This window comes from Carcharhinus amblyrhynchos, chromosome 6, assembly GCF_965287045.1.
Source record: "Carcharhinus amblyrhynchos chromosome 6, sCarAmb.v2.hapA, whole genome shotgun sequence".
Lineage (NCBI taxonomy): Eukaryota > Metazoa > Chordata > Chondrichthyes > Carcharhiniformes > Carcharhinidae > Carcharhinus > Carcharhinus amblyrhynchos.
In genome coordinates, this window is record NC_137329.1 from 5,249,118 (window position 1) to 5,276,103 (window position 26,986).

A 26,986-nucleotide genomic window follows, 5' to 3' on the forward strand; every position below is an offset into this window, starting at 1 on the left:
TGGTGGGGGCCTTGGAATGCACTACCAAGTGAGGTGATTGAGGCAGAAACGTTAGTGACATTTAAGACTTATCTGAATAGACACGTGAACAGACGGGGAATAGAGCGATGTAAGGGGTTGGTCTAGATAGAACAATGTGATTGGCTCAGGTTTGGTGGGCTAAAGGGCCTGTTCCTGTGATGTACTGTTCTTTGTTCTTTTGTTCTTTGTTCTTTGTTTAATAAGGTCACCTCTCTCGACGCCAGTGAGTACAGACCCAATATAATTCTTGAATCACAGTCTGTGTGTTGCAGGAACATCCACAGTGCAGCTGGAAAGGGAATTCAAGGATGTTGATGCAGCAACAGTGAAGGAGTGACAATATAGTTCTAAGTCAGGATTTGTTTGGCTTGGAAGGGAGCTTGCAGGTGGTGATGCTCTGATGTGTTTACTGTCCTTACCCTTCTAGATGGTCGTGGTAGTGGGTTCGGAAATACTGTCTAAGGAACTTTTGTGAGTTCCTGCATCTTGTAGAAGGTACGCGCTGCCGCCACTGTGCCTTGCTGGTGGGGAGAGTGAATGTTTGTCGAAGGGATGCCAATCAAATGGGCTGCTTTGTCCCAGATGCTGCTGAACTTCTTGAATATTGTTGGAGGCCCACCCATCCAGGCAAGTGGAGAGTATTCCATCACACTCCTGACTTGTGACTTGCAGGTGGTGGACAGACTCTGGGGAGTCAGGAGGTGAGTTACCTGTGGCAGAATTCCCAGCCTCTGACCTGCTTTTGTAGCTGCCATATGTATATGAATGGTCCAGTTAAGTTTCTGGTCAAGGGTAACCACATGGCTGTTGATAGGATTGCATGTAAAGGAGAGATGTTAGATTCTCTCTTTTTGGAGATGGTCATTGCCTGTCACTTGCTTGGTGTGAATACTACTTGCCACTTAACCCAAACCTGATGATTGTCCAGATCTTGCTGCATATGGGCACAGACTGCTTCAGTTTCTGAGGGATTTTGAATAGTGCTGCATGTTGTGCAATCATCGGCAACCATCCCAATTCTGATCTTATGATGGTAGGAAGGCTGTTGATGAAATAACTGAAGAATCCCCTGAGGAACTTTTGCAGAGATGTCCTCGGACTGCGATGGTTGACCTCCAGTTACCATAGCCACCTTCCTTTGTGCAAGGTATGACTTCAAACGGTTGAGATTTATGCCCCTGATTCCCACTGACTCCAGTTTTGCTAGGGCTCTTGATGCCACACTGAGTTAAATGCTGCTTTGATGTCCAGGGCAGTCACTCTCACCTCAGCTCTGGAACTCGGCTCTTTTGTTCAGGTTTGGACAAGGCTATAATGACAGCAGAAGCTGAGGAACCCCTGGCGCAACCCAAACTGAGCTTCATTGAGCAGATTGCTGCTGATTAAGTGTCGCATGATAGTTCTGCCGACACTTTCCATCACGTTGCTGATCGAGTGGGAACTGCTGGGATGGTAATTAGCCAGGTTAAATTTGCCCTGCTTTTTGTGGACAATTGCCCTTGAGAAGCTGATGATAAGCTGTCTTTGTGAGCTGCTACAATCTGTGTGGTGTAGTGAGTCTCTGGCAAGAATCAATCTTAGAAGTCTCCTTTTGATCCCACTTGGAGTTTCCATTTCTGAGATACAGACTGGAAGTGAGTTAAGCTCAGAATATTTCTGATGTGCTCAAGAAAACAGTATCATAAAATATCCTACTTTCCCCTGTCTTTCCCACAGCTGAAAGTTCTAACAGTTGCTTTCCTGCCAAATTGAAGAATGCATCTCTGATACTGATGAATGTATCAGTAAAATGGACTATACAAATCATCCGCATAACGGCAGTCATTTGAAATCAAGCATAACTAGTCTCATGCTGCAACAATATCACTGTTAGTGCAAATCAAAGCTGTGCACTTCAGGATAGACAATACTATGGGAATCCATCTGTGACCACACAAGGCAATAGCACATTTCTATGTATATACCGTGACAACTGACATTCTGATATCTAGTCTATGGTGTAAATCAACTCAGTATCCACAATATAATAGTAAATATGTCCTGTTGTCTCGGTTCCAGGCAACGCAAGATCATGTAGTTCATGAGTTCTTCAAGGTATGCAGTTGCTTTTTTTGCATCCTGAAGCAGCTATTAGCTCTCCTTTCTATGTTTCTCTTCTACTGTTAACACGTGCTTGCTGTTTGTTTATAGCTGTATTTGTGGCAGAAAGCAACAGCACTGATGAAAGGGAAATTGCCCAAAGTTTGGAGCCTGACGAAAATCCGCCTACCACACCAGACGTTTTTGAGAATACTTGGCCCTCAGAAAAAGACCTTCTGGGAGCATTTGAAGGAGCGTTTGAGGTTAAAGGACATCGAGTGGATCTACAGGGTATCAGGGTTTTGAAGAAAGGTGTCCAGGAAGGAGTACCTGGATCCTGTTTCGGAGATTGCGAGGAGGATGATGATGATGCTGAATGGGTAAGTGGTAGTTCAGTAATGAAGAGAATTTTCATTTTGACGCAGTGCTGTTTTTGGAGTTAATGTGTTTAGCAGGAGAAATAGACATGGTCCGTTGATGTTGTTCAGTCATATTTTCCATGCCCTTGAGCTAGTTTGTTATCTGTAGACTGATCCATTGAATATTAATATATATTTACAGATGTATGCAGTCCATTGGTCACTGTTGCTTTTGCAGAAGTTTTGAACTCTGTCCAGAATCCTACTTCACCTCCTGTTTTTGTGACTACACTTTAAAAATACTTGATTGGCACCCTGGAATCATGGAAGACCCGATAAATGTCTGTTTGAGACTCATAGTACCCAGATGCTGAAGACGAAGACAAAGGGTTACTTTTATTTTGAGCAGTTTTTAAAATACATACATATGTACATACAAATTAGAAGCAGGAGTAGGCCATTCATCCCTTCGAGCTGCTCCACCATTCAGGAAGATCATGGCTGATCTGATTGTAACCTCAACTCCACATGTCTGCCTTATCCCTGTAACCCCATGTATTTAGCCTGCTAATCCCCTAACCTACACACCTTGGGACATTAAGGGGCAGTTTTGCCTGTACATCTTTTGGACATCTTTTGTGGCACTGATGAGATCAAGTGGCAAAAAAAATCAAGCCTAGAACGTTCCACTGGATGCAGTCACAGGGCCACTGACAGACCCTAGTTTTAATGCAAATTACGTCTAATAAGTTGTGCAAAAACAAATCCTGATTGGATGAAGGAAAGTGGCATTTTTGGCCTTTATTGTACAATGATTGGAGTACAAGAATAAAGAAGTGTTGCTGCAATTGTGTAGGGCTTTGGTGTGACCACACCTGGAATATTGTGTGACTGTTTAAGGAAGGCATGCTTACAATGGAGGCAGTACAGCTAAAGTTCACTAGATTGGTCCCTTGAATGTTCCATTATGTGAGGATTACATAGAAAGAAAGGAGAAGGAGTGGGTTATTCGGCCCTTTGAGTCTGCTCTGTCATTCATTATGATCATGGCCGACCCTCCATCTCAGCACCATACTCACTCCAGCGCTCTCCCCATACCCCTTGACACCTTCAGAATCTAGAAATCTACTTCAGTGACTCAGCTTTCATAGCCTTCTGTAGTAAAGAATCCAACAGGTTCACTATCCTCTGACTGAAGAAACTTTTCCCACATTGCAGCCCTAAATGACTTTCCCAGTATCCTGAGACTGTGACCTCCTCTTCTAGAGACCCCCCCCCCCGCCCCCCCCCCCCGCCCAACTAGAGGAAACAACATCCCTAAATCCAGACTGTCCAGCCCTGTCAGAATCTTTGTGCACTTTAACGTTCTTAGATGTTCTTATGAGTTCCCATCTCGTTCTTCTGAACTCCAGTGAATGCAGGACCAGTCAACCCAATCTCTTTTCATACAATAATCCTGCCGTCCCAGGAATCAGTCTGGTGAACCTTTGCTGGACCCCCCTCTGTGGCAAATACATCCTTCCTTAGATTAGGAGACCAAAGCTGTGATCTGACCCAAGCCCTACTGTGAAAGGATCCAGTACTGAGTATACTTAAAGTCAAAATAGATGGATTTTTGATATCTCAGACTCCAGCAATATGGAGAAAGGTGAGGAGGGTGGTAAGTGTCATTGAAGCCAAATGTCAGCCATGATCGTACAGCATTTTGGAGCAGGCTTAGTGGCCTGTAAGCTCTACCACTGCTATTTCTTATGTTCTTATGAGCACGTCATTATCCGTCAACTCAGGCTGATATGTCAGTTGAAAACTGGAAAATTGGGAACTGGCTGAATGTTTATGGTTCAGACTCTATTCAGTTATTGAGGTACAAATATCCTGCCACAGCCCAGGGTATTGAGGTAGAGTAGAACAGATTTATTGGAATCACGAGTTTTCGGAGTGCTGCTTCTTCATCCAAAAGCTCATGATTCCAATAAACCTGTTGGACTTTAACCAGTTGTTGTGAGACTTTTTATTGTGCCCACCCCAGTCCAATGCCGGCATCTTCACATCGCATTGAGGTAGTCTAAGACCTTGAAATAAAAGCTTTAATGAAGCTATTGAAAGGCTATAAATTGCAAAAACTTAGTCATGTTGTTGCGGAATATGTAATATCTGAATTTCTGCTTTTTGTTTCCAAATTAATATTGAACTGTAGAAATTACAGTTGAAGGGCAAAAAAAAATCCTTGGACGTGAAGTGTTTACGTACATTTCTCACGACGAGTATGATTTGTGGGTGGAAAATGTAGTTATGTGCAAGGTGCCTGTTAATTCTGACCAAACTGCTTTTGCTGTGAAAGATTTAATTTGCAACTTAAGATCAATTCTGCTGATTGTTTACATTTTTAAACCTTGCAACTCTTCATCTTTTTTGAAAAAGATCACTGTTCAAGTTAAACGTATTAAGAAATCAAAATCCGACAGTGTGGAGAACCAGGACTACGACAGCCGAAGTGCTGAGAGGAGTGACAATTATCTAGTCAATGAAGAAGATGATGATCATTATCGATCAGTGTTTGAAATAACTGGGCCTAAAATACCCTCTCCATGTCCACAAGGTAAATGTAGGTTTGGAACTGGTGACTAATTTGTTTTACGTATGCATCAGTCCTTTTTCCCCTTTGGATCAGTCTCTGTGATTCACATGGGTGAATGGATATTTGACAATTCTTCCACAGAGTAAGATAGTAGCTATTGATTATTGAATTGTGTAAACATAAAAATTAGGAGCAAGAGTCAACCATGTGGCCTATCGAACCTGGTCGCCATTCAGTACAATCATGATTGATAGAAACATTGAGAATAGAATTGGGAGGAGGCCATTCAGCCCTTCAAGCCTGCATTCGTAAGATCGTAGCTGATCGTCGAATTCAGTACTCTGATCCCTCCCTTACTCCCATATCCCTTGATCCCTTTAGCCGCAAGAAATATACCTAATTCTTTCTTGAAATCAGACATTTTGACCTCAACTACATTCTGTGGTAATGAATTCCACACGTTCACCACTCTCTGGGTGAAGAAATTTCTCCTCACCTCAGTTCTAAAAAGTTTACCCCTTCTCCTCAAACTATGGCCCCGAGTTCTGGGCTCCCCCATTATTGGGAACGTTCTTTCTGAATCTACCCTGTCTAACCCTGTTAGAATTTTATAAGTTTCTACGAGACCCTCTCCTCACTTTTCTAAGCTCCAGTGAATATAATTCTAACCAACTTAGTCTCTCCTTGTATGACAGACCTGCTATCCCAGGAACCAGCCTGGTAAACCTTTGCTGTTCTTCTTCTTTAGCAAGGACATCCTTCCTCAGATAAAGTCACCAAAACTGCAACTACTCAGGTGTGGCCTCAGCAATGCCGTATACAATTGCAGTAAAACATCTCTATCCTTCTGCTCAAGTTCCCTTGCTATGACTGTCAGCGTACCATTTGCCTTCTTCACTGTCCTCCGTACTTGCACACTTACTTCCAGCGACTGATGCATGAGGACAATTTGGTCTTGTGCTTCGACTCCATTTTCCTGCCTACATCCCTTGATTCCCTGAGAGACCAATAATCTGTCTATCTCAGCCTTAAATGTATTCAACGATGGAACATCCACAACCCTCCAGGGAAGAGAATATCCAAAAATTCACAACCTCTGATTGAAAAACATTCTCCTTCTCACATAAATGAAAAGATTAGTACATTGCCACAGCATAATTTCAAAACCAGCTTATTTTTTGAATTGAACATTGAAATTGAGGCACTCATGAATCCTTATACATCTGTTAAATTCCACATCCACAACTCAGTGAAGTCTGCACTGCTGTTTCTACTTGTTTGGGAACATTAATGTGGTGCATTTCACTCACTTTTTTATATAACTAAATCCTCATTGTCTCATAAGAACATAAGAAATAGGAGCAGGAGTAGACCATCTAGCCCTTTGAGCCTGCCCCGCCATTCAATAAGATCATGGCTGATCTGTCGTGGCTCAGTTCCACATTCCCGCCGTCTCCCCATAACCCTTAATCCCCTCGCTTATCAAAAACCCATCAACCCGCGTCTTAAAAATATTTAGCGAGGCAGCCTCCACCACTTCAACGGGCAGAGAATTCCAGAGATTCACCACCCTTTGAGTGAAGAAGTTCCTCCTCAACTCCGTTCTAAACCGCCCCCCCTTTATCTTGAGGCTGTGCCCCCTAGTCCTACTGTCCTTTCTGAGCAGGAAGAGTCTCTCCACCTCTATCCTATCCATCCCATTCATCATCTTATATGTCTCAATGAGATCTCCCCTCATTCTTCTAAACTCTAACGAGTACAAGCCTAGTTTATTCAACTTTTCCGAACATCGCTGGATTCCGGGGAAGTGCCGGAAGATTGGAAGACGGCTAATGTTACGCCGTTGTTTAAGAAGGGTGGCAGGGAATTATAGGCCGGTTAGTTTAACGTCTGTTGTACGTAAAATGTTAGAATCCGTCATCAAGGAGGAAATAGCAAGGCATCTTGAGGGGAATTGCTTGATAGAGCAGACGCAGCACAGTTTCGTTAAGGGGAAGTCGTGTCTGATAAATTTATTGGAGTTCTATGAGGATGTGTCTAGGGCGGTGGATAGAGGAGAGCCGGTGGATGTGGTGTTTCTTGATTTTCAGAAGGCGTTTGACAAGGTACCTCACAAGAGGTTATTGCAGAAGGTAAGGGGGCATGGAGTTGGGGGTAGGGTGTTAGCATGGATAGAGGATTGGTTGTCAAGTAGGAGGCAGAGAGTGGGGGTTAATGGGTGCTATTCGGATTGGTGGTTGGTGACTAGTGGAGTGCCCCAGGGGTTGGTACTGGGGCCTCAGCTATTTACCATTTGTATAGATGATCTGGGTGGAACGGCAAATTGCGCAGAGGGTGTGGAGAGTCTGCAGAAGGATCTAGATAGGCTGGGCGAATGGGCCAGGAACTGGCAAATGGAATTTAATGTTGGCAAGTGCGAGGTGGTCCACTAATGGTAGGAAGGACTATTACTTACGTGGCAAAAAACTGCAGCAGGCAATGGTGCAGAGGGACCTCGGGGTCCTTGTGCATGAGTCGCAAAAACCCAGCTTGCAGGTGCAGCAGGTGGTCAGGAAGGCGAATGGGATGCTGGCCTTCATAGCGAGGGGGATTGAATATAAAAGTAGGGAGGTCTTGCTGCAGCTGTATAGGGCACTGGTGAGGCCGCAGCTGGAATACTGTGTGCAGTTTTGGTCGCCGCACTTACGCAAGGATATTTTGGCCTTGGAGGGAGTGCAGAGGAGGTTTACTAGGCTGATACCGGAGTTGAGGGGGTTGAGCTAGTGAAAATAATAGCCTTTGTTATTAACTTTCATGTTTTTGCCGACACGTAATTTGGGAGCTGTTTCCTTGCAAAATTGTTTGCGTGTCTGTGCCTGTGACACTTTGTAATAAGCACGAGAGGAACTCCGATTCAGGTTCAGTTCCTTAAATGAAACACAAAAACATTGCAGAGTGCCCCATCTAGTGGCTCAGTGAAGCACTGCTGAAACTCGGTTCCACTGTAATAAAAGAAACAGATTAGTCAACTAATTTAAAAGATAGTAATGGTGTATCATCCTAGCTCTTGGTAGTTTAATAGAAAATTGTGAGCGTTTGCTAATACCATTGTATTGCTAAAACTGAAGAACAGTACATGACAATGAGCCAGAAAGCTTGCAAAACCTCCTGCTTTATTCTAGTTGGATTAATATTTCTATATCCTTTAGGAAAGAAGAGAGATTATATCAGCCTTGGATGGCCTAGCCCTGATGAGTGTCTGAAAATCCGAAGAGTGGAACTTACAACTGTTGCAAGCACGTGGCTAGCAGTTTCAGCCAAAAATATAGAGTAAGTCAAATTTCTTTCTTTTCCCCAAACCTAGTTAATCCATCCCCAAGCACTGCATCATGTACCCTGAAATACTATAGATTGTGATGTATTCACAGGAGCAATTCCAGGCATGAGGAACTTCAGTTAGGTGAATAGATTGGAGAACTTGGGACTGTTTTCCTTGGAGCAAAATAAGCTGAGAAGCAATCTGAAAGATGTAGCCATAATCAAGAGGCATTTGGGCAGGGTGGCTAGAAAAAAAAACTTCCCACTGTTGGAAGGATCGGGAACAAGAGGGCAAAGATTTACGGTAACTGGCAAAAGAAGTATTGGGGACATGAGAAGCCTTTTCACACAGTGAGAGGTTAAGATCTGAAATGCGCTGCCTGAGTGTGTGCTGGAAACAGTTCAACTGAGGCATTCAATAAGAAATTGCATTATTTGAAAAGGAAGAATGTGCAGAGTTTTGCGGAGAAGGTGGGGGTCTGGCACCAGGTGAATTGCTTATTCAGAGTTAGCAAAGAGGTGACTCCTGTACTGCAATAATTCTGTATAAACCAATCTGGTATATACAAGTCCTGTACTGCAATCATTCTGTATAAGCCAATCTGGTACATAAGACCAACCCATTTTTTCAGCCCCAAAAATCATATTTTTGCATGCACTTGGCATACACAAGTCAACCACCCATGTCACCCATGACATACTATACTCACATGGGCAGTCAACCACAGTTTTGTACCCCACAAATGGATATTTTACTTGCTGGCTCCTCATACTGGGTGCATAGGATCAAGCAGGCAATATGGGCTGTGCTGCAGAGTTGAGTGGGAGTTTAAGTCAGGCCCATAAACAGCAGACCTTGTGTGGCAAACGACAAAGATGGCGACCACCCACACCCACTCCAGCTTGTCACTTTTATACTCAGCATGTAAGTCAGCTCCTGTTTTTGGAGGGATTTTTTAAGATGTCATAGGTCTACGTAAGATGACGGCCTGCCACATTGGTGTGAAAGATAATGCAACTTTTTGTGGAGTACTATATGTCTGTCAATGGCAGCCACAGATCCTCATAACTATGTGATACCCACTGAAGCAGTTTTTGCTCGATTATTAGGAAAAGATAGGTAGTTTTATGGTACTTATATTTATATTGACAAATGTTTGGAAATAAGGCTAGTTTTAGGTAGGTTTCTGTACTTATAAAGGATCTGTAGTTAGATTCATGCTAGACAAAGGTGTTTGTATGTGTGGGGATTGATTAAGTTCAAATTGGATTTCTATTCTGCTTCGAGAGCTTAGAGTGTAAAGAGTAAATAAATAGATCAGCAGGTATGGGGTTTGACAGCAGTTGCAGCCAGATCACTGAAGAATGAACAGCTCCTAACTCTACCAAGAGAAGCTGGACTGGACAAGAGAATTGCAATGATGCAAGTTTCCTTAAGAACAAGTTGCAGTCCAGGAATCTGGGACAAAAGGAGTTTCTTAAAATGACTGCAGTTAAACAGAACTGAGGAAATTGGTAATAGAAGCAGATCACAGTTCAGTAGAATCACATAGTTGCAAAGTTATTAGATTGAGAGAGGCCAGAAAGATACCTTCAGGTGCTAAGGTCTGTGAGACATTATGTGAATTGATCATCTAAATCAATGGTTGGATCTCGAGTTTGTGTAACAATGGAAGTCAGTTGATTTAGAGAAAACATAGTCCCTTCCATTTTATCAGAGCCATTTTGTCTGGTTCCAGCAGCACTGTATTGTTTCTGCAGTAGCATAATTGATCTCTCTTGATGCAGTGTTTGTCTTGACCTGATTTAATATAGTGTTCTGTTGTTTTGTGTTTCCCCCTGGTTCTAAAGAAAGGATTCGTGTCTGTGAGGGATACTGCTAAGTTGGAATAATAGAATTAGCTAACTAAGAATTATACTTTGTCATGTTTCAGTATTTAAATTGGTAAAAATTATGCTAATTTTTGTTATATTTCAACTGCGTTCTTAAATAAAGTTCGTTTTGATAAAAGTTTCCCAGTGGGTCAATTGAATCATACCTGGGGTGAAACATCTTATGCTCACACTAATGCCAAAATCAAATGTAAATGTTAGGGTCTTGGCTAACTTCATTAAATACATTGGAGTTTCTGACCTGGTCCTTAACACATATGACATCCTGGGCTTTATAAATAGAGGTCTGGACTACAAAAGCCAGGAAGTTATTTTAAACATTAATTCTGGACATTTTGGGTGGAATTTTCCGGCCTCGCTCACTCCGAGTGAGAATATTCCACCCTAGGTCAACGGACCTTTCCATGGCCGGCCCTCGTCCACTCTGATTCCCATGGCAAACAGGACTGTAACGTTCTGGCCTTTATGGAGGATTTAGTACAGAGGTTAACATTGCTACTTTACGGCGCCAGGGATCTGGGTTCGATTCTAGGCTTGGATCACTGTCTGTATGGAGTTTGCGCATTCTCCCTGTATCTGTGTGGGTTTTCTCCGGGTGCTCCAGTTTCCTCCCACTGTCTGAAAGATGTGCTGCTTAGGTGCCTTGACCCGAACAGGCTGGAGTGTGGCGACATGGGGAATTTCACAGTAACTTCATTGCCGTGTTAATGTAAGCCTTACTTGTGACAAATAAATAAAGTTTAAAAGTTTCAAGTTTAAGTATATAAAGTTTAAAGTTTTAATAGGGAGGATTTAAAGGTTTTGAAGAGGGTAGACAACAGATTTATGAGTCTCTGGTTGAGGGACTACAATTACATGCATCGACTGCAAAGCTGGAATTGTTCTCCTTAATGGCAGCGAAGGACTAGGACATTTGATAGAGGTGTTTAAAATAATGAAGGGCTTGAGAAAAAGTAAATAAGGATATGCTGCTTCTGATGGTTGAAGGATTGATAATCTAAGAGTTAAGGTGATTGGAAAATGAACCAGAGATGACAGAGAGGAAAAGAAACTTTTTTAGGCAACAGTTAGTTAGGATTTGGAATACACTGCTTAATAAAAGTGTGGATACAAATTCACGAGTAGCCTTTCAAAGTAAATCAAGTAAATACTTGAAAGAGAAAATATTACAAGGATATGAGGAAGAGTGGGGAATAGCCAGCACAGACTTTGTGGGCCCGATGCTTTGTTATTCTATGAGGTTTGATTTTTCATTATTATAGAATGTCCACCGGAAAGAGTGGTTAAAGTGGAATCCATATTAGCTTTTTGAAAAGAAGAGCACAAAGAATTGTAAAAGAAAAAAAACAGACAGGAAACATGGAAATGTCAATGGAAATTGAGCTAAGTGCATAATCCTTTCAGAGAGCGAGGACAAAGTGAACTTAACAGGCCAATTCTGGGGGTGTAATATATAGGTATCCACCTTCACACAAAATAAACTGACTTGGCTCGATTCAAATCAGGACCCACTGAAAAAGATATTAACGCAATAAATCCCAACATTAAAACAGTAACAAAAAAGCCTGTGGAAGGAAGTAAGATGCCAAAGGTATGCCCCTAAATCTCATCGTCTTCACTATCTGTGTCACCACAATAACCTTTGGAAGTGAATTCAAATGGTCCTCCATTTTCAGAAGCCTGTCATGATGTATATTTTGCATTTTTACTCTAGTATTACAGAACATATTGACTTTGCCACCTCTCTTCAAGAACCAGCAGTAGAACCTGTTTGTAATGCCAATCTTCCTGCCAGTATGCACACCTTAGACCATTTGCATGGTATGGCAAGTCGGCTCAGTATACACTACACTGGAGAAAGCCAATTGAAGGAGGTAAGTTGAACTACAGGAAGAAGTGGCGTATATCATGAAATTTGATGTTTTCTTATTTATTAACTATATTAAGTCAAACTTAATGCTTAAAAGTGCTATATTGATCTGCCAAATCCCAACTCATAACCACGTAAGGCACCAAAACAATCAGATTAGTTCTAATCGCTTGACTGATTGAGAGGAATTGTGTACGGATTGGAAGTCCAAAATCCACATTCTTGGGACCAAGAATATACCGGATTTTGGATTTTCCCCGATTTTGGAAAATAAAATCAGATAGCCTATCCTAGACCAAATTCAATTAGAGATTGATCACCGAGGCAGGGGACCATTTTTACCAGCAAAGTACAGGCTTTACATATTCTATACGACCAACTTATACTATTCCAGAGCAGTCCGGCCAAGTTCCTTCAGGCACTGTCAGAAGTCCCTCAATGTCTGCTATGCCCAACAGTCATGATGTGGGTATGCCGGCGTTGGACTGGCGTAAACACAGTAAAAAGTCTGACAACACCAGGTTTTAGTCCAACCTATTTATTTGATAATATACTCGCTAGCTTTCGGGGTTACCCCCTTCGTCAGGTGAATGGAGAGTTCTGTAATCTCTAAACTGTCTGTGCTTTATATGCTCTGTCTGAGGCCAGAACTCTCCATTCACCTGACGAAGGGGGTAACCCCGAAAGCTAGCGAGTATATTATCAAATAAATAGGTTGGACTAAAACCTGGTGTTGTCAGACTTTTTACTATGCCCAACAGTCGCAGAGAACAAGTTGGCCTAGGTGATTGTTTTCCAAACATCGCTGGATTCCGGGGAAGTGCCGGAAGATTGGAAAACAGCTAATGTTACGCCGTTGTTTAGGAAGGGTGGCTGGCAAAAGGCGGGGAATTATAGGCCGGTTAGTTTAACGTCTGTTGTAGGTAAAATGTTAGAATCCGTGATCAAGGAGAAAATAACGAGGCATCTTGAGGAGAATTGTTTGGTAGAGCAGACGCAGCACGGTTTCGTTAAGAGGAAGTCGTGTCTGACGAATTTATTGGAGTTCTATGAGGATGTGTCTAGGGCGGTGGATAGAGGAGAGCCGGTGGATGTGGTCTTTCTTGATTTTCAGAAGGCGTTTGACAAGGTGCCTCACAAGAGGTTATTGCAGAAGGTCAGGGGGCATGGAGTTGGGGTTAGGGTGTTAGCGTGGATAGGGGATTGGCTGTCAAATAGGAAGCAGAGAGTGGGGGTCAATGGGTGCTATTCGGATTGGTGGTTGGTGACTAGTGGAGTGCCCCAGGGGTCAGTGCTGGGGCCTCAGCTATTCACCATTTATATAGATGATCTGGAGGAGGGAACCGAGTGTATGGTGTCGAAATTTGCTGATGACACCAAGATTGGTGGAACGGCAAATTGTGCGGAGGGTGTGGAGAGTCTGCGGAAGGATCTAGATAGGCTGGGCGAATGGGCCAGGAACTGGCAAATGGAATTTAATGTTGGCAAATGTGAGGTTGTCCACTTTGGTAGGAATAATGGTAGGAAGGACTATTACTTACGTGGCAAAAAACTGCAGCATGCGATGGTGCAGAGGGACCTCGGGGTCCTTGTGCATGAGTCGCAAAAACCCAGCCTGCAGGTGCAGCAGGTGGTCAGGAAGGTGAATGGGATGCTGGCCTTCATAGCGAGGGGGATTGAATATAAAAGTAGGGAGGTTTTGCTGCAGCTGTATAGGGCACTGGTGAGGCCGCAGCTGGAGTACTGTGTGCGGTTTTGGTCGCCGCACTTACGCAAGGATATTTTGGCCTTGGAGGGAGTGCAGAGGAGGTTTACTAGGCTGATTCTGGAGTTGAGGGGGTTGAACTATGAGGAGAGGCTGAATAAACTAGGTTTGTACTCGTTAGAGTTTAGAAGAATAAGGGGAGATCTCGTTGAGACGTATAAGATGTTGAATGGGATGGATAGGATAGAGGTGGAGAGGCTCTTCCTGCTTAGAAAGGACAGTAGGACTAGAGGGCACAGCCTCAGGATAAAGCGGGGGGGCGGTTTAGAACGGAGATGAGGAGGAACTTCTTCACTCAAAGGGTGGTGAATCTCTGGAATTCTCTGCCTGTTGAAGTGGTGGAGGCTGCCTCGCTCAATATTTTTAAGACGCGGGTTGATAGGTTTTTGATAGGCAAGGGGATTAAGGGTTATGGGGAGAGGGCGGGAATGTGGAACTGAGCCACGACAGATCAGCCATGATCTTATTGAATGGCGGGGCAGGCTTGAAGGGCTAGATGGCCTACTCCTGCTCCTATTTCTTATGTTACGTCACAGAACAGCGGAAGCTAAAAATTGGTTTCCAGTTTTTTTCAACTATCAGTGCTTTTGTGTGCTGTTAATTGCAAATTGACTTGATTTTCCTTCCTGCATTTACAGCCAGGTGACCAAAAGGTGTCTGAGGTCGTGTTGGTGCAGGGTTTCACACATTTCCCGTGCTCGTTGAGGGTTGGTGAACCAATTCGATACGCAGGCTTTGCCCTTTTCAATGAGCCATCTCCTGAGTGAACTGGAAGCATAACACTGTTGGAAGAAGTGTCTGACTACAGGCACCCATTGCACTGAGGGGAAATCATGAACCAATATAGTATAGCAACCTCACTTAGAGAAGGCAGCGCACATTTGCGTAGATTTCAGCAAGGCTGGCTTCAGAGAGCAGGAGACTACACCAGTGTGTTATAAACAAAGCTTACTGTTCATTAAATATCAAATGGAACATTTCCAATAATGTCAGGTTTTTGGGCAACTCTGGATTTTGGCCATCTGACCTATGATATAAATCCACTTTTGCTTTTACTATTTCACCACAACAGCAAATAGGACTCTAGGCATCATTAAACATAGACAAAACTGTTCAACCAAAGCGTAAAAGATTGTTTTCAGAATATTGTTTAATAGTCATTGTACAGATTCTGTCATACATTGTTGCATTCTCTGTTATGTATATGCGTTATTTGGTACAACTCTCATTTATCCTCACTGTATATCATTTAACACTAAAGTGTTCCAACTGTGTAAGGGCAGTTGTATTTTTAGCCAAGTTGAAAGCTTGCATTAGAAAGAAGTTTTACAGTGTTCTATAATGTTCTGATTCATATGCGTTTATTTTACACTGAATTGATTATCCCAGTAAAATTGGGTGCGAAGAATCTAAATTTAAGTTTGATCCATTCTGCAGAATTATTGAGTGAAATGTGCATCATTTAGGAAGGGAATAGAGAGAAGCAACGATAATGAGATTAACAAACATAAATAAAGGAATCCAACCTACGGAGTGCCGAGAATGTGGAACCTGCTACCACAGGGAATAGTTGAAGTGGGGAGTATAGGTGCAATTAAGAGGAAACTAAGAGCATATTTAGGAGAAGGGAATGAATAATAGGTGTAGATGAGAAAAGGTGGGTGGGGGCAGAAATACCAGCATGGACTGGTTGGGCTGAATGGCCTTGTTCTGTGCCATATATCACATGGAATCCCATCCTATGAGAATGTTTCTAATCAAATACCACAAACCAGGCACTTTCATGTAACTATGTGGCAATAGGTGTCATCAGCTATTTGACATGAAATTTGAAATGTCCATCTAACTTTTAAACACTGAATTTTATGTTGTCATTTTGTTCAGTACTTCCCCTCCAGGCATTAGGTGCTTAATTTGCAATACTTTGGATACATGGAGAGACTAGAGAAGCTTGGATTGTTCTTATCAGGACAATAAAGGTGAAAGGGTGATTGACAGAAGTGTTCAAAACTATGACTGGTTTTGATAGAGTAAATTCAGAAAACTTGTTCACGCTGGCAAGAGTATCGATAACCAGAAACACCGACAATTGCCAAAACATCCCAAAAGGGTGATGAACATGAACTGGCACCTTGACATTAGTGTAAACCGTATTAATTGTTCTCTATGTTTTCTGATAGGTTTTACAAAATCTAGGCAAAGAGAAGTATCCACCACAGTCCTTCGAGCAGGTTGGGACACGAATAGCCAAAGTATTAGAAAAAGTAAGTTGCTCAAAGCAATTTAATTTGAAATGCAGTTCTAAGTCAAAGTATGACATCTAAGTTTCAGTTGACATTTACCCAAATATATCTGTGAATTCTGTTGAGTATGTAGTAATTGTGGAGCCAGTTTCAGATCTATACCAATCACCAGTAAAAGCTAAAGTACTGGGGAAGCATACTGTGTCCCAGCAGTTTTGTCACAAAGGTTTTAAAAATTCAGTTTGTGTTGCCTTTAATTCCCCTGAGCCTGTTGCAGCAATTCACCACTGCAGTACAGAGTACCCCACTAATATTGCCAAACAGATGCCTTTTAATTGGACACACAAACCTTTGGCTACAAGACAGTAGAATGAGTCAACATCCATGCACACGCAATCATCTGCAGCACAGATGGAGGCCATTTGGCCCATTAAGGCATGCCAGCTCCCCGCTTTCCCTGCTCTAACCCCATAGCCCTGTAAATCTGTTCCCTTCAGATGTTCATCAGTTTTGTCGTGTAATCATTGTTTTCTCATCCACCACTCTCCTGGGCAGAGAGTTCCAGGCTATTACTCACTGCGTAAAAGAAGTTATTCCTCACATTCTCTCCAAAATCTTAAATCCGTGTCCTGTTGTCATTGCACCATCAGCTAATGGGAGCAGTTTTTCCCTTATCTACCTTATCTAAGTCTGTGCACCTTTATCAAGTCTTTGCTCAAAGGAAAATAGTCCCAGCCTTTCCTTGTAACCACCCCCCTGCCCCTTCCCTGGAAGCTTTCTGGTGAATCTCTTCTGTACCATCTCAAGCACCTTCACATCTTTCCTGTGGTGTGGTGACCAGAGCTTTATAAAGGTTAAGCATAACTTCTCCTGTTTTTTACCCTTTATTTTAAGCCTAGGATCCATATACTTTGCCAATCACGCTCTCAGTATCATCTGCCACCTTCAAAGATGCACATGCATCCCCACACCCCTCCGTTTCTGCACACATTTGAAAACTGTGCCATGAAATCTGTGTTGCCACTCCTCGTCCCTTCTATCCAAAGTTCATTACTATGTTGCAGAATAAGACAGCATTTGGGTTTTTCATGGAAATTTCTAATCTTCGCTAGGATGTCAGAAGCTGTGTGGAAATTTAAAGCAAACTATCCTAGCCATTCTTGCATATCTCAGTCTCATTTTAATAGCTTCAAATATTTACCTTTATATTTCTTTACAGACAAGTAATATAACATTTTTATTCAAATACAGCACCGTTGCAAATCCATTGGCGTTCAGAGAATTTTTTATGGAAACATCGAAAGCTGAAATTTTGAGCTATAGAATGAGAACCAAGGGTTTTGAGCATTTATCCCATTGGAATCAAAAATGTTTTGCCGGCTCACTTTTGTGATTCGTATTTCAACAGAATCAAACATCCTGGGTGATTTCGAGTATGGCTGCACTGTATTGGAGGGTTAGAGGTCAAGGAAAGAAAGCCATTGACTGCCTACGTCAAGCATTGCATTATGCCCCTCACCACATGAAGGTGAGAACTGCCAAGTCTCATGATTTAAATGAAACATTTGGCAAATATCTTTTAGTTTGAGATGAACATGATCTTGGGCAGTAGGGTAGATAACTTCTAATATTTTTGGTAAACCTCTATTGAACCATTCAATATCAGTAGTATTTCTCATCCACTCCTCTTTCACTGTGATGCTAGAAAAATATATGGTCTGTACCTTTCCTGGTATAGGGTGTGCATTTGGTTTCTCTTTTGTTCAGCATTGTGCTGACTTGGCACGTAAAAATCATGTCACCGATTTGTCACATGTAGCTGAGTTTCTTCAATGTGATCAGCTACCAGGAAAAGGCTTTGTTACAGATATGGTCCATTCTTTTGAGTTCCCATGGTACTTGGACAGAAAACATAGCCAAGACTAGGAAAGAGGACCTGTTTGGGGAATTATCAGGAGCTTGGGACTAAATTAAAGAATAGGTCCACAAGCGTTATAATCTCTGGATTACTACCTGAACTATATGCAAATTGGCATAGGGGTGAGAAAATCAGGGAAGTAAACATGTGGCTGAAGGAATGGTGTGGGGAAAAGGGGGTGTTCCATCAGTATTGGAACAGGAGGGATCTGTACCATTGGGAAAGTCTCCACCTGAACCAACTGGGACTAGTGTTCTCGCAGAAAGGATAACTAGGTTGTCACAAGGACTTTAAACTAGAAAGTGGCAGGGAAGGGTAAAATTACAAGAAGTGTAATGGTTAATAGGAAACAAGTTAGTATCTGGTGGGGAGGGAAGGTTGATCAACTGTGTAGAAAATTATGTTTTAGAACGGAGTTGAGGAGGAACTTCTTCACTCAAAGGGTGGTGAATCTCTGGAATTCTCTGCCCGTTGAAGTGGTGGAGGCTGCCTCGCTAAATATTTTTAAGAAGCGGGTTGATGGGTTTTTGATAAGAGAGGGGATTAAGGGTTATGGGGAGAGGGCGGGAAAGTGGAACTGAGCCACGACAGATCAGCCATGATCTTATTGAATGGCGGGGCAGGCTCGAAGGGCTAGATGGCCTACTCCTGCTCCTATTTCTTATGTTCTTATGTACAAAAGTTAAAAGGAAGTTAGCCTAGACCCCAACTTTTTCTAGTTTTGGCTTTAGTGCATGCGTAAGATGTTTTGCTCCAGGTGTAATTCTATTAACCCACTAGGAAGCTTTTATTAAAACAAACTTTATTTAAGAAAATTAAATACAACATAATTAGCATAACTTTAATCAATTGAAATATTTAAAAATCACAAGGTATAATTCCTAACAGGTAATCCTCCATAGTTCCAATGTAAGCAATATCCCCACAGACATACATTTTCAGTTAGCACAAAAAAACACATTTGCACACTTGGGTGCTACATTTCCAGCCTTTTAATCCCCCTAGACAAATACAAAAAGATACCTGTCTTTTGACTGCTGTACAGCAGCCTCCAGAGAAAGATCCACCCCCAAAGAGCAGAACCTCAGAGGAAGTGGACTCGAGGAGGACTTCAGAAGAGCAGGATGTTTATGCAGCAAGTTGTTGTGATCTGGAATGCGTTCTCTGAAACAGTGGAGGAAGTAGAGTCAATAATAACTTTCAAAATGGAATTGGCTATGTGCTTGAAGGGGAAATTTAGGGCGAGGGACTGAGATAGCTTTTTCAAAGGGCATGATAAATCAAATGTCTTCTACTCTGGTCAACATGTGACTCCAGACCCACAGCAATGTGGTTGACTCTAAAAATGCTCTCGCAAGGCACTCAGTTCAAGGGCAGTTGAGATGAGCAACAAATGCTGGCCTTGCGAATGATGATGTGGAGATGCAGGCATTGGACTGGGGTAAACACAGTAAGAAGTCTCGCAACACCAGGTTAAAGTCCAACCAATTTATTTGATTGTAAACCCACAAGCTTTTGGGGTTTGCCCCTTCGTCAGTGGAGAGAACTCTCCACTCACCTGACGAAGGGGCAAACCCCGAAAGCTTGTGGGTTTACAATCAAATAAATTGGTTAGACTTTAACCTGGTGTTGTGAGACTTCTTATTGCAAATGATGCCCACATCCCATTAAGTATGAAGATCCCATCTCCTGTGATTATGTCAACATGGCTCCTTTTAAAAACTATTCTGTGCTTTCTTCCATTTAGTCATTCTGTGAATCTACATTCATATTTTACCTTTGGTACTGATAATTTTAGTTTGAGGAGGAATCTCAAATTAAAGCGGTGCTTTATCTTTTGAAGATCAAGGTGTACTCTATTAAGTAGAATCATGGAATCCCTCCAGTGCAGAATGAGGCCATTCAGCCCATTGTGTTTGCACCAACTTTGTTAGCGTATCTTACCCAAGACCACCACCCTACCCGATCCTGTGGCAAATCCATCTAGCCAACATATCTTGGGAGACTAAAGGGCAATTTACCATGGCCAGCTGACTTAACCTGCACATATTTGAATTCTGGGGGGAAACTGGAGCACCCAGAGGAAACCCACACAGACAAGGGGAGAACATGCAAATTCCACACCGACAGTGACCCAAGCCGGGAATCGAATCTGGGTCCCTGGTGCTGTGAGGCAGCAATGCTAATCAATTAGAAGCATCTGTTTCTCAAAATAACATAAGAACATAGAACATAAGAAATAGGAGCAGGAGTAGGCCATCCAGCCCTTCGAGCCTGCCATGCCATTCAATAAGATTATGGCTGATCTGTCGTGTCTCAGTTCCACATTCCCGCCCTCTCCCCATAACCCTTAATCCCCTCGCTTACCAAAAACCCATCAACCCGCGTCTTAAAAATATTTAGCGAGGCAGCCTCCACCACTTCAACGGGCAGAGAATTCCAGAGATTCACCACCCTTTGAGTGAAGAAGTTCCTCCTCAACTCTGTTCTAAACCGCCCCCCCTTTATCTTGAGGCTGTGCCCCCTAGTCCTACTGTCCTTTCTGAGCGGGAAGAGCCTCTCCACCTCTATCCTATCCATCCCATTCATCATTTTATACGTCTCAATGAGATCTCCCCTCATTCTTCTAAACTCTAACGAGTACAAGCCTAGTTTATTCAGCCTCTCCTCATAGCTCAACCCCCTCAACTCCGGTATCAGCCTAGTAAACTTCCTCTGCACTCCCTCCAAGGCCAAAATATCCTTGCGTAAGTACGGCGACCAAAACTGCACACAGTACTCCAGCTGCGGCCTCACCAATGCCCTATACAGCTGCAGCAAGACCTCCCTACTTTTATATTCAATCCCCCTCGCTATGAAGGCCAGCATTCCATTAGCCTTCCTGACCTCCTGCTGCACCTGCAGACTGGGTTTTTGCGACTCATGCACAAGGACCCCGAGGTCCCTCTGCACCGTCGCCTGCTGCAGTTTTTCGCCCCGTAAGTAATAGTCCTTCCTACCATTATTCCTACCAAAGTGGACCACCTCGCACTTGCCAACATTAAATTCCATTTGCCATTTCCTGGCCCATTCGCCCAGCCTATCTCGATCCTTCTGCAGACTAAGTCCTGGGTCGATCAGATACTCAATAGCTTCATGAATTTATAAGGTTTGGAAGCTTGTTTCTGTTTGTAAAATTGTTGAAGTTACCTTGTCTGAACTTAAAATGTTAGATTTATTATCCATGTCCCAGTCAATGAATCTCCCATGCAGACAGAAACATCAGATGTTGTATACAATATAAAAATCTGTTCTTTGTGCTACTTTTCCAATAAGTGTTAGCAAATATTAAATGTTCAGGTAAACATGATTTGCAGTTGAAGTCAGGACAGCAACTGGATTGTGCAGCAGGTGTCTGGATTAGCTTTTTATAAATGTTCCAAGACAGAATGCGATGAGAGCTTGTTTGGCATATTCTCATCAAGAATGACTAACAATCTAATAAAATAGTAATCCCTACAGTGCAGAAAGAGGCCATTTGACCCGTCGAGTCTACACCAACCTCACTCCCACCCAGGCCCTATCCCCACAAACCCATGCATTTACCTTAGTTAGTCACCCTGACAGTAAGGGACAATTTATCATGGCCAATCCACCTAAGCCACACATCTTTGGATTGTGGGAGGAAACTGGAGCACTGGAAGAAACCAATGCAGACATGGGGAGAATGTGCAGATTCTGCACAGACAAAGATCCAAGCCAGTAATCGAACCTTGGTCCCTGGTGCTGTGAGGCAGCAATGCTAACCGCTATGCCATCGTGCTGTCCCATAAATATTAGGTAAATAATGAAAAGTGTATTTGTTGCAGTGTTCTTTCCCCTCCCTCACCCAATAGTTTTTTTTCTTCAAGTAACTCTATCAGTCAGGTTTAGGGCACAGCCTTTGCTCTGTTTGCAAGCACGATCCCAAACTTCCTGTCGCTTGCCATTTCACCTCAGGATCTCGCTGTCATGCCCACATGGTGAATGGCTGCTTAGTACCTGCCCAGAAGTAAAGAAAAGGGATTAAGGAAGGAATGAGAGACAAATGGGACCAGCAACGTGTGCACTCGCGCGCACTCACACAACCAGACGGGGACAGAATCTGAAATTGTTGAATTCGCTGTTGAATCCAGAGTTTCAAATTAAAAATGGGAGGTGGTTCCTTGTGCTTGTGTTGAGCTCAAAGTGAAACACCATAGCAGGCCAAGAGCAGAAAGGTCAGCGAGGGAGCAAAGTGGAGAAGTAAAATGACAGGCGACTGGAAGCTCACAGTCACGTTTGTAGACTGAACAGAGGTGTTCCACAGTGCGGTCACCCAGTCTGCGTTTGGTCTCCCCAATTTTTCAGCTGGCCTGATCTCTACAAGTGAATTTTTAAATCTATTCTAATTACAAAGCAGCATTAGCAAATTTTAAAATGTCTTCCCAGCAAGGGCATAAGGTGTATTTGGAGTTACAAGCACAAGGGGATAAAGGAAGTGTGAATACTGAATTTGTTTTTGCTGCATTTCTTTATCAGTGAGGGGTTAGCACTTCACTATATATTGATGGTGATGAACAAGATGTAGCTGAGAGCCAAAAGCTGCCCACAAGTTATTTGATCCAATCTTAAAAAACAAACTTCCTGTGAACTGCTTCTTTGCAGCCTGTGCAAAGCCAAGTTCACCTTCAAACATTCCTGAGCATGCAGGGTGGGTTTTGCTGGGTGGGTTTTGACCATCCAGCAATGTTTCCCAGTCTTTCAGACTCTCAGAATTCTCTTGCCCGCCTCGTGCTGTTTCTTAGTTGCAGCTAGAACATTGCTGGCACCCATTTTCACAGCAGGTGCATCTTGAAGTTGTGTGACTGAGACATCGAGCTATTTCTAAAGAAGTTTTCTATGAGGTAAAGGAAGATCAAGGAACCAGAGTAAATGAGAGATCAATAGGCCATGGATGAGGTGACAAACAGTAATAGAGAAGGTGAGAGAGAGGGACCAAAAGAGGAGGCAATGTCAGAAAAAAATTGCAAGTTGGAGAAGAGTTGGGGGCGGGTGCAAAGGAACCATGAAAATAGATTGGAGGGTTGTGTTGGGTTGGGGTGGGTTGGTTAGGAGATGGAAACAAGGGGAAAGAACAGTGAGTGCTTTGTGTACTTTCGATTTTTGAGAATCATGCCATTTTATGCATTGAGATGATCATTGTGCTTTTGTGTGCATGGGGCTCATATTATTCACAGTGGTTAGCATTGCTGCCTCACAGCATCAGGGGCCCGGGTTCAATTCCGGCCTTGGGTGACTGTGTGGAGTTTGCACGTTCTCCCTGTGTCTGCATGGGTTCCTCCAGGTACTCCAATTCCCTCCCGCAGTCCAAAAGATGTGCTGGTTAGGTGTATTGGCCTTGCTAAATTCTCCCTCAGTCTACATGAACAGGAGTTGGAGTGTGGCAACTAGGGGATTTTCACAGTAACCCCATTGTAGTGTTAATGTAAGTTTATTTGTGACACTAATAAAAAGACTTAAACTTTAAAACATATTATTTGTAGTTTTAACTCCTAACTCCAGTAGGCTGGATGTTCTTGATTAAAGACGTCTTTTTCTTGTTCATCACCTGGAGCAGCAAACTGCTGCCCCAGCCACCATGCCAAGCATCATTGCTGCCTCAAGCTTTGGAATCGGCTGCCGGCAGTGGTGGTGGAGGTGGATTTATAGAACATAGAACACTACATCACAAACAGGCCCTTCAGCCCACAAGTTGCGCCGATCATATCCATACCTACCAGGCCTATCTATAACACTCAATCCCATTAAATCCTATAGGGTCGATAAGGTTTTTTTAAGAGACTTCTGGATGAGTATGTGGGACTTAGTAAGGTAGAGGGTTATAGGTAAGCCTAGTAGGTAGAGATATGTTCAGCGCAACTTGTGGGCCGAAGGGCCTGTTTGTGCTGTAGTTTTTCTACGTTCTATGTAAACTTATTATCAACACCAAAGCTGCACAGTAATCAGATGTTCAGACTATTAAGAATTATGAAAAACGAAATTAAAAAAATAGAAACTTATAAATATTTAACACAGCATTACATCAAATTCGATTGAAGCACATCATTTATGAGAAAGCATTTCAAATTCATAATTTCAAATAAAAGATTATCAAGCTGGAGAGAGAATGCAGGAAGATCTCAGCAGGTGTGGCAGCATCTATAAGGAGAGAAAAGAGCTGAAGTTTCGAGTCCAGACGATGCTTTGTCACAGCTGTGAAAAAGGATCGTCTGGACTTGAAAGTTCAGCTCTTTTCTCTCCTTACAGTTGCTGCCAGACCTGCTGAGATTTTCCAGCATTTTCTCTTTTGGTTTCAGTTTCCAATATTCGCAGTAATTTGCTTTTATTATCAACCTGAAACCCGTTTCTCTCCGTCTGACCTGCTGAGTATTTCTACTATTCCCTGTTTTTATTTCAGTTTCCAAGATCTGGAGTATTTTGCTTTAGTCTTGGTGTTTCCCTTGGTTTTGAACTCTGTACTTTTGATATTCAAATTTGCAGGCTGTTTGATGATGCCACGTCTCCAAGCAGATAATCTAACATTGCGAAGCAGTAAACTGAACTGAAACTTCACATCAAATTCTTCACTAACTTGTGTTTTGTTGTGAACAGGATGTACCTCTCATTAGTTTGGCAAATATTTTTCACAATGCTAAGTTATGGGATGATGCCATCATCGTCGCAACGATGGCAGTGGAAATCGCTCCGCACTTTGTCGTCAATCATTTTACCCTGGCTAATGTCTACGTAGCAATGGTAAGGAGCCTCGATTGGTTTCAGTACCTTTCATGGTTAATTGGTTTGGCTTCTTTTAATTCATGCATGGGTCATGGGTGTCTCTGGCTCTCCAGCATTTATTATCTCTCCCTAATTGCTGTGGGCAGTTGAGAGTCAACCACATGTAGGCCAGACTGGGTAAGGATGGCAGATTTCCTCCCCTAAAAGACATTAGTGAACCTGATGGGTTTTTCTGAAAATGGACAATGGTTTCATGTCATCAGTAGATTCTTAATTCCAGATTTTTTAATTGTGTTCCAATTCTACTAATCTGCTGTGGGGGGGATTCGAACCTGGGCTACCAGAACATTAGCTGGGATTCTGGATTTATTGTCTAGCGATAATACCACTAGACCATCGCCTCCCCTCTATGAATTTCTGAATTTCTATTTACATCGGTTTCACCGGCCTTCAAGTTATTGATGTGCTGAAGTAGCATTTCTCTTTCGAAGCATGCAGATGTTTGAAGAATTAGCTTGTAAGGAAATCTTTTTGTCTGTAGTTGATTTATCCCATTACTCTTCGCTTTTTTAAATTTTGCAGTGGGAAGATTTATTTAATTCTGCTGCAGTTTCTGCTTTGATGTAACACGTTGCACTTCAGTGAAACCCGCAGCATAGCGCTAGTTTAAGGTCATCAATGTAAATGCAATCCAATTTTTGAAAATACTATCAAAAACCTTGAAAAGCATGTGTCAATGAGTAGCTTCCAAGCAGATTGCAGCAAAAATACCAGTTTCCCTTCTACCAGAAGCTGACAGCTTTTACCCCACATTATCCTTGCCGTGGAATAAGTGGAGAGTATAGCGAATGTCATGAGTTAAAAGCATTATCGTGGAAACCAGAGTGTCCAAGATGGGATGCTGAACCTAATTATCACTGATTTGCATTGAGCTTAATTGGGGCCGTGTCAGAAGGGGATGACTGAACCACTGAAAGGATAAGATAACACTCAAAACAGAGACAGTCACCTAATCTATCTCCTCAGTATCAAGTAAATTAAACAGTGAGCAGCAAATAGATAATGTGCATAAATCATGTATTTGCAGTATTGTGAAGATTGTTAAAGAGCAAGTGTTATTCACAATGGCTCTGCAGGAGGATGCAAAGATAAATGGGAACATTAAGACTACTGCAGAGGAAATTCTGCCTCCAAAAAGTAGGATGAGGTGAGGGCCAATCATTTGGTGAATGCAACAACTGGTGAGGTAATAGGGCAGCCTTGCAAGACAGAGTACCAGCAGATAAGAGTACACGTGATCCAATGACCTTTGGAAGGAAATCTTCTGCTGGGTGTCTCCACTTTCTGGTATCGGAAGTGGGATGGTGAGAAGCATAACTTAGTGCAGAAAGGAAATAGATGGAGAAGGGACTGTGTAAGGTCCAATAAATAAAATCTGGTAGTGGAGCACAATAAATTAGATTCCCCAGCTTGGAGTGAGAGTAGGCACTCATGCCAGGACAACAATAGGGTGATAAGAGAATGTTCGAGTAGAATTGGACCTACTATTGCTCCACATAGCCTAATAAAGAACAGCAATCGCTGGGTCAATGCAGATTCCTACTGCAAACCTTTTAGCTGGAAGAAGTTAGTGGGATGAAGATAAGTTGCTTATGATAATTAAGTTCAGCCATGCAGAGTTGATTATGAAATTGAAAGCGAGGTCCTGTGCAACCGTGACAAATGCAAACAACCTGTTCTGCAGCCTTTATGACACGGTTAACCACACCATCCAGTTCTAACTACTGGCATCCAACTTGGTAGGACCGGATTTGCTCGGCTTAATTCTTATCTGTCGAATCACAGCTGGAGAATCACCTCCCATGGCTCTTCCAGCTCCTGAAATACTCTCTCTGGTATCCCTTGGGGATCTATTTTATCACATTAAAGGGGCCAGATAAGTGCAAGTCGTTGTTGTATTGCTGGGCCAGTGTTCAAGGATTTAACAAAGGGCCTGGGAACAGACCTGGTAAACTCCGGGGGTTAAAGAAGCTTTGCGCCTCTGGTTCAGAAGATGATGGGGCTGAGGAATTTGAATTATCTGAATCATTAGAGGACAACACAGTCAGGTGGCTGAAGGTTTACCAGGCTGATTCCAGGGAAGGTGGGACTGATATATGAGGAGAGATTGACTAGGTTAGGATTGT

The 26,986-nt window shown here is 42.7% G+C and overlaps 1 protein-coding gene across 2 annotated transcripts in view; it reads left to right on the plus strand.

Moving 5' to 3' along the window:
- ttc17 (tetratricopeptide repeat domain 17) overlaps positions 1–26,986 on the plus strand; it is a 102,644-nt gene that overhangs the window by 74,737 nt on the left and 921 nt on the right. For both annotated transcript variants that reach the window (XM_080189856.1, XM_080189857.1), the window contains exons 18-24: positions 2,212–2,480; positions 4,881–5,058; positions 8,226–8,346; positions 11,942–12,101; positions 16,043–16,126; positions 17,514–17,633; positions 24,675–24,818. In XM_080189856.1, coding sequence (XP_080045982.1) covers positions 2,212–2,480; positions 4,881–5,058; positions 8,226–8,346; positions 11,942–12,101; positions 16,043–16,126; positions 17,514–17,633; positions 24,675–24,818 — 1,076 coding nt within the window. The remainder of the gene's footprint in view (positions 1–2,211; positions 2,481–4,880; positions 5,059–8,225; positions 8,347–11,941; positions 12,102–16,042; positions 16,127–17,513; positions 17,634–24,674; positions 24,819–26,986) is intronic.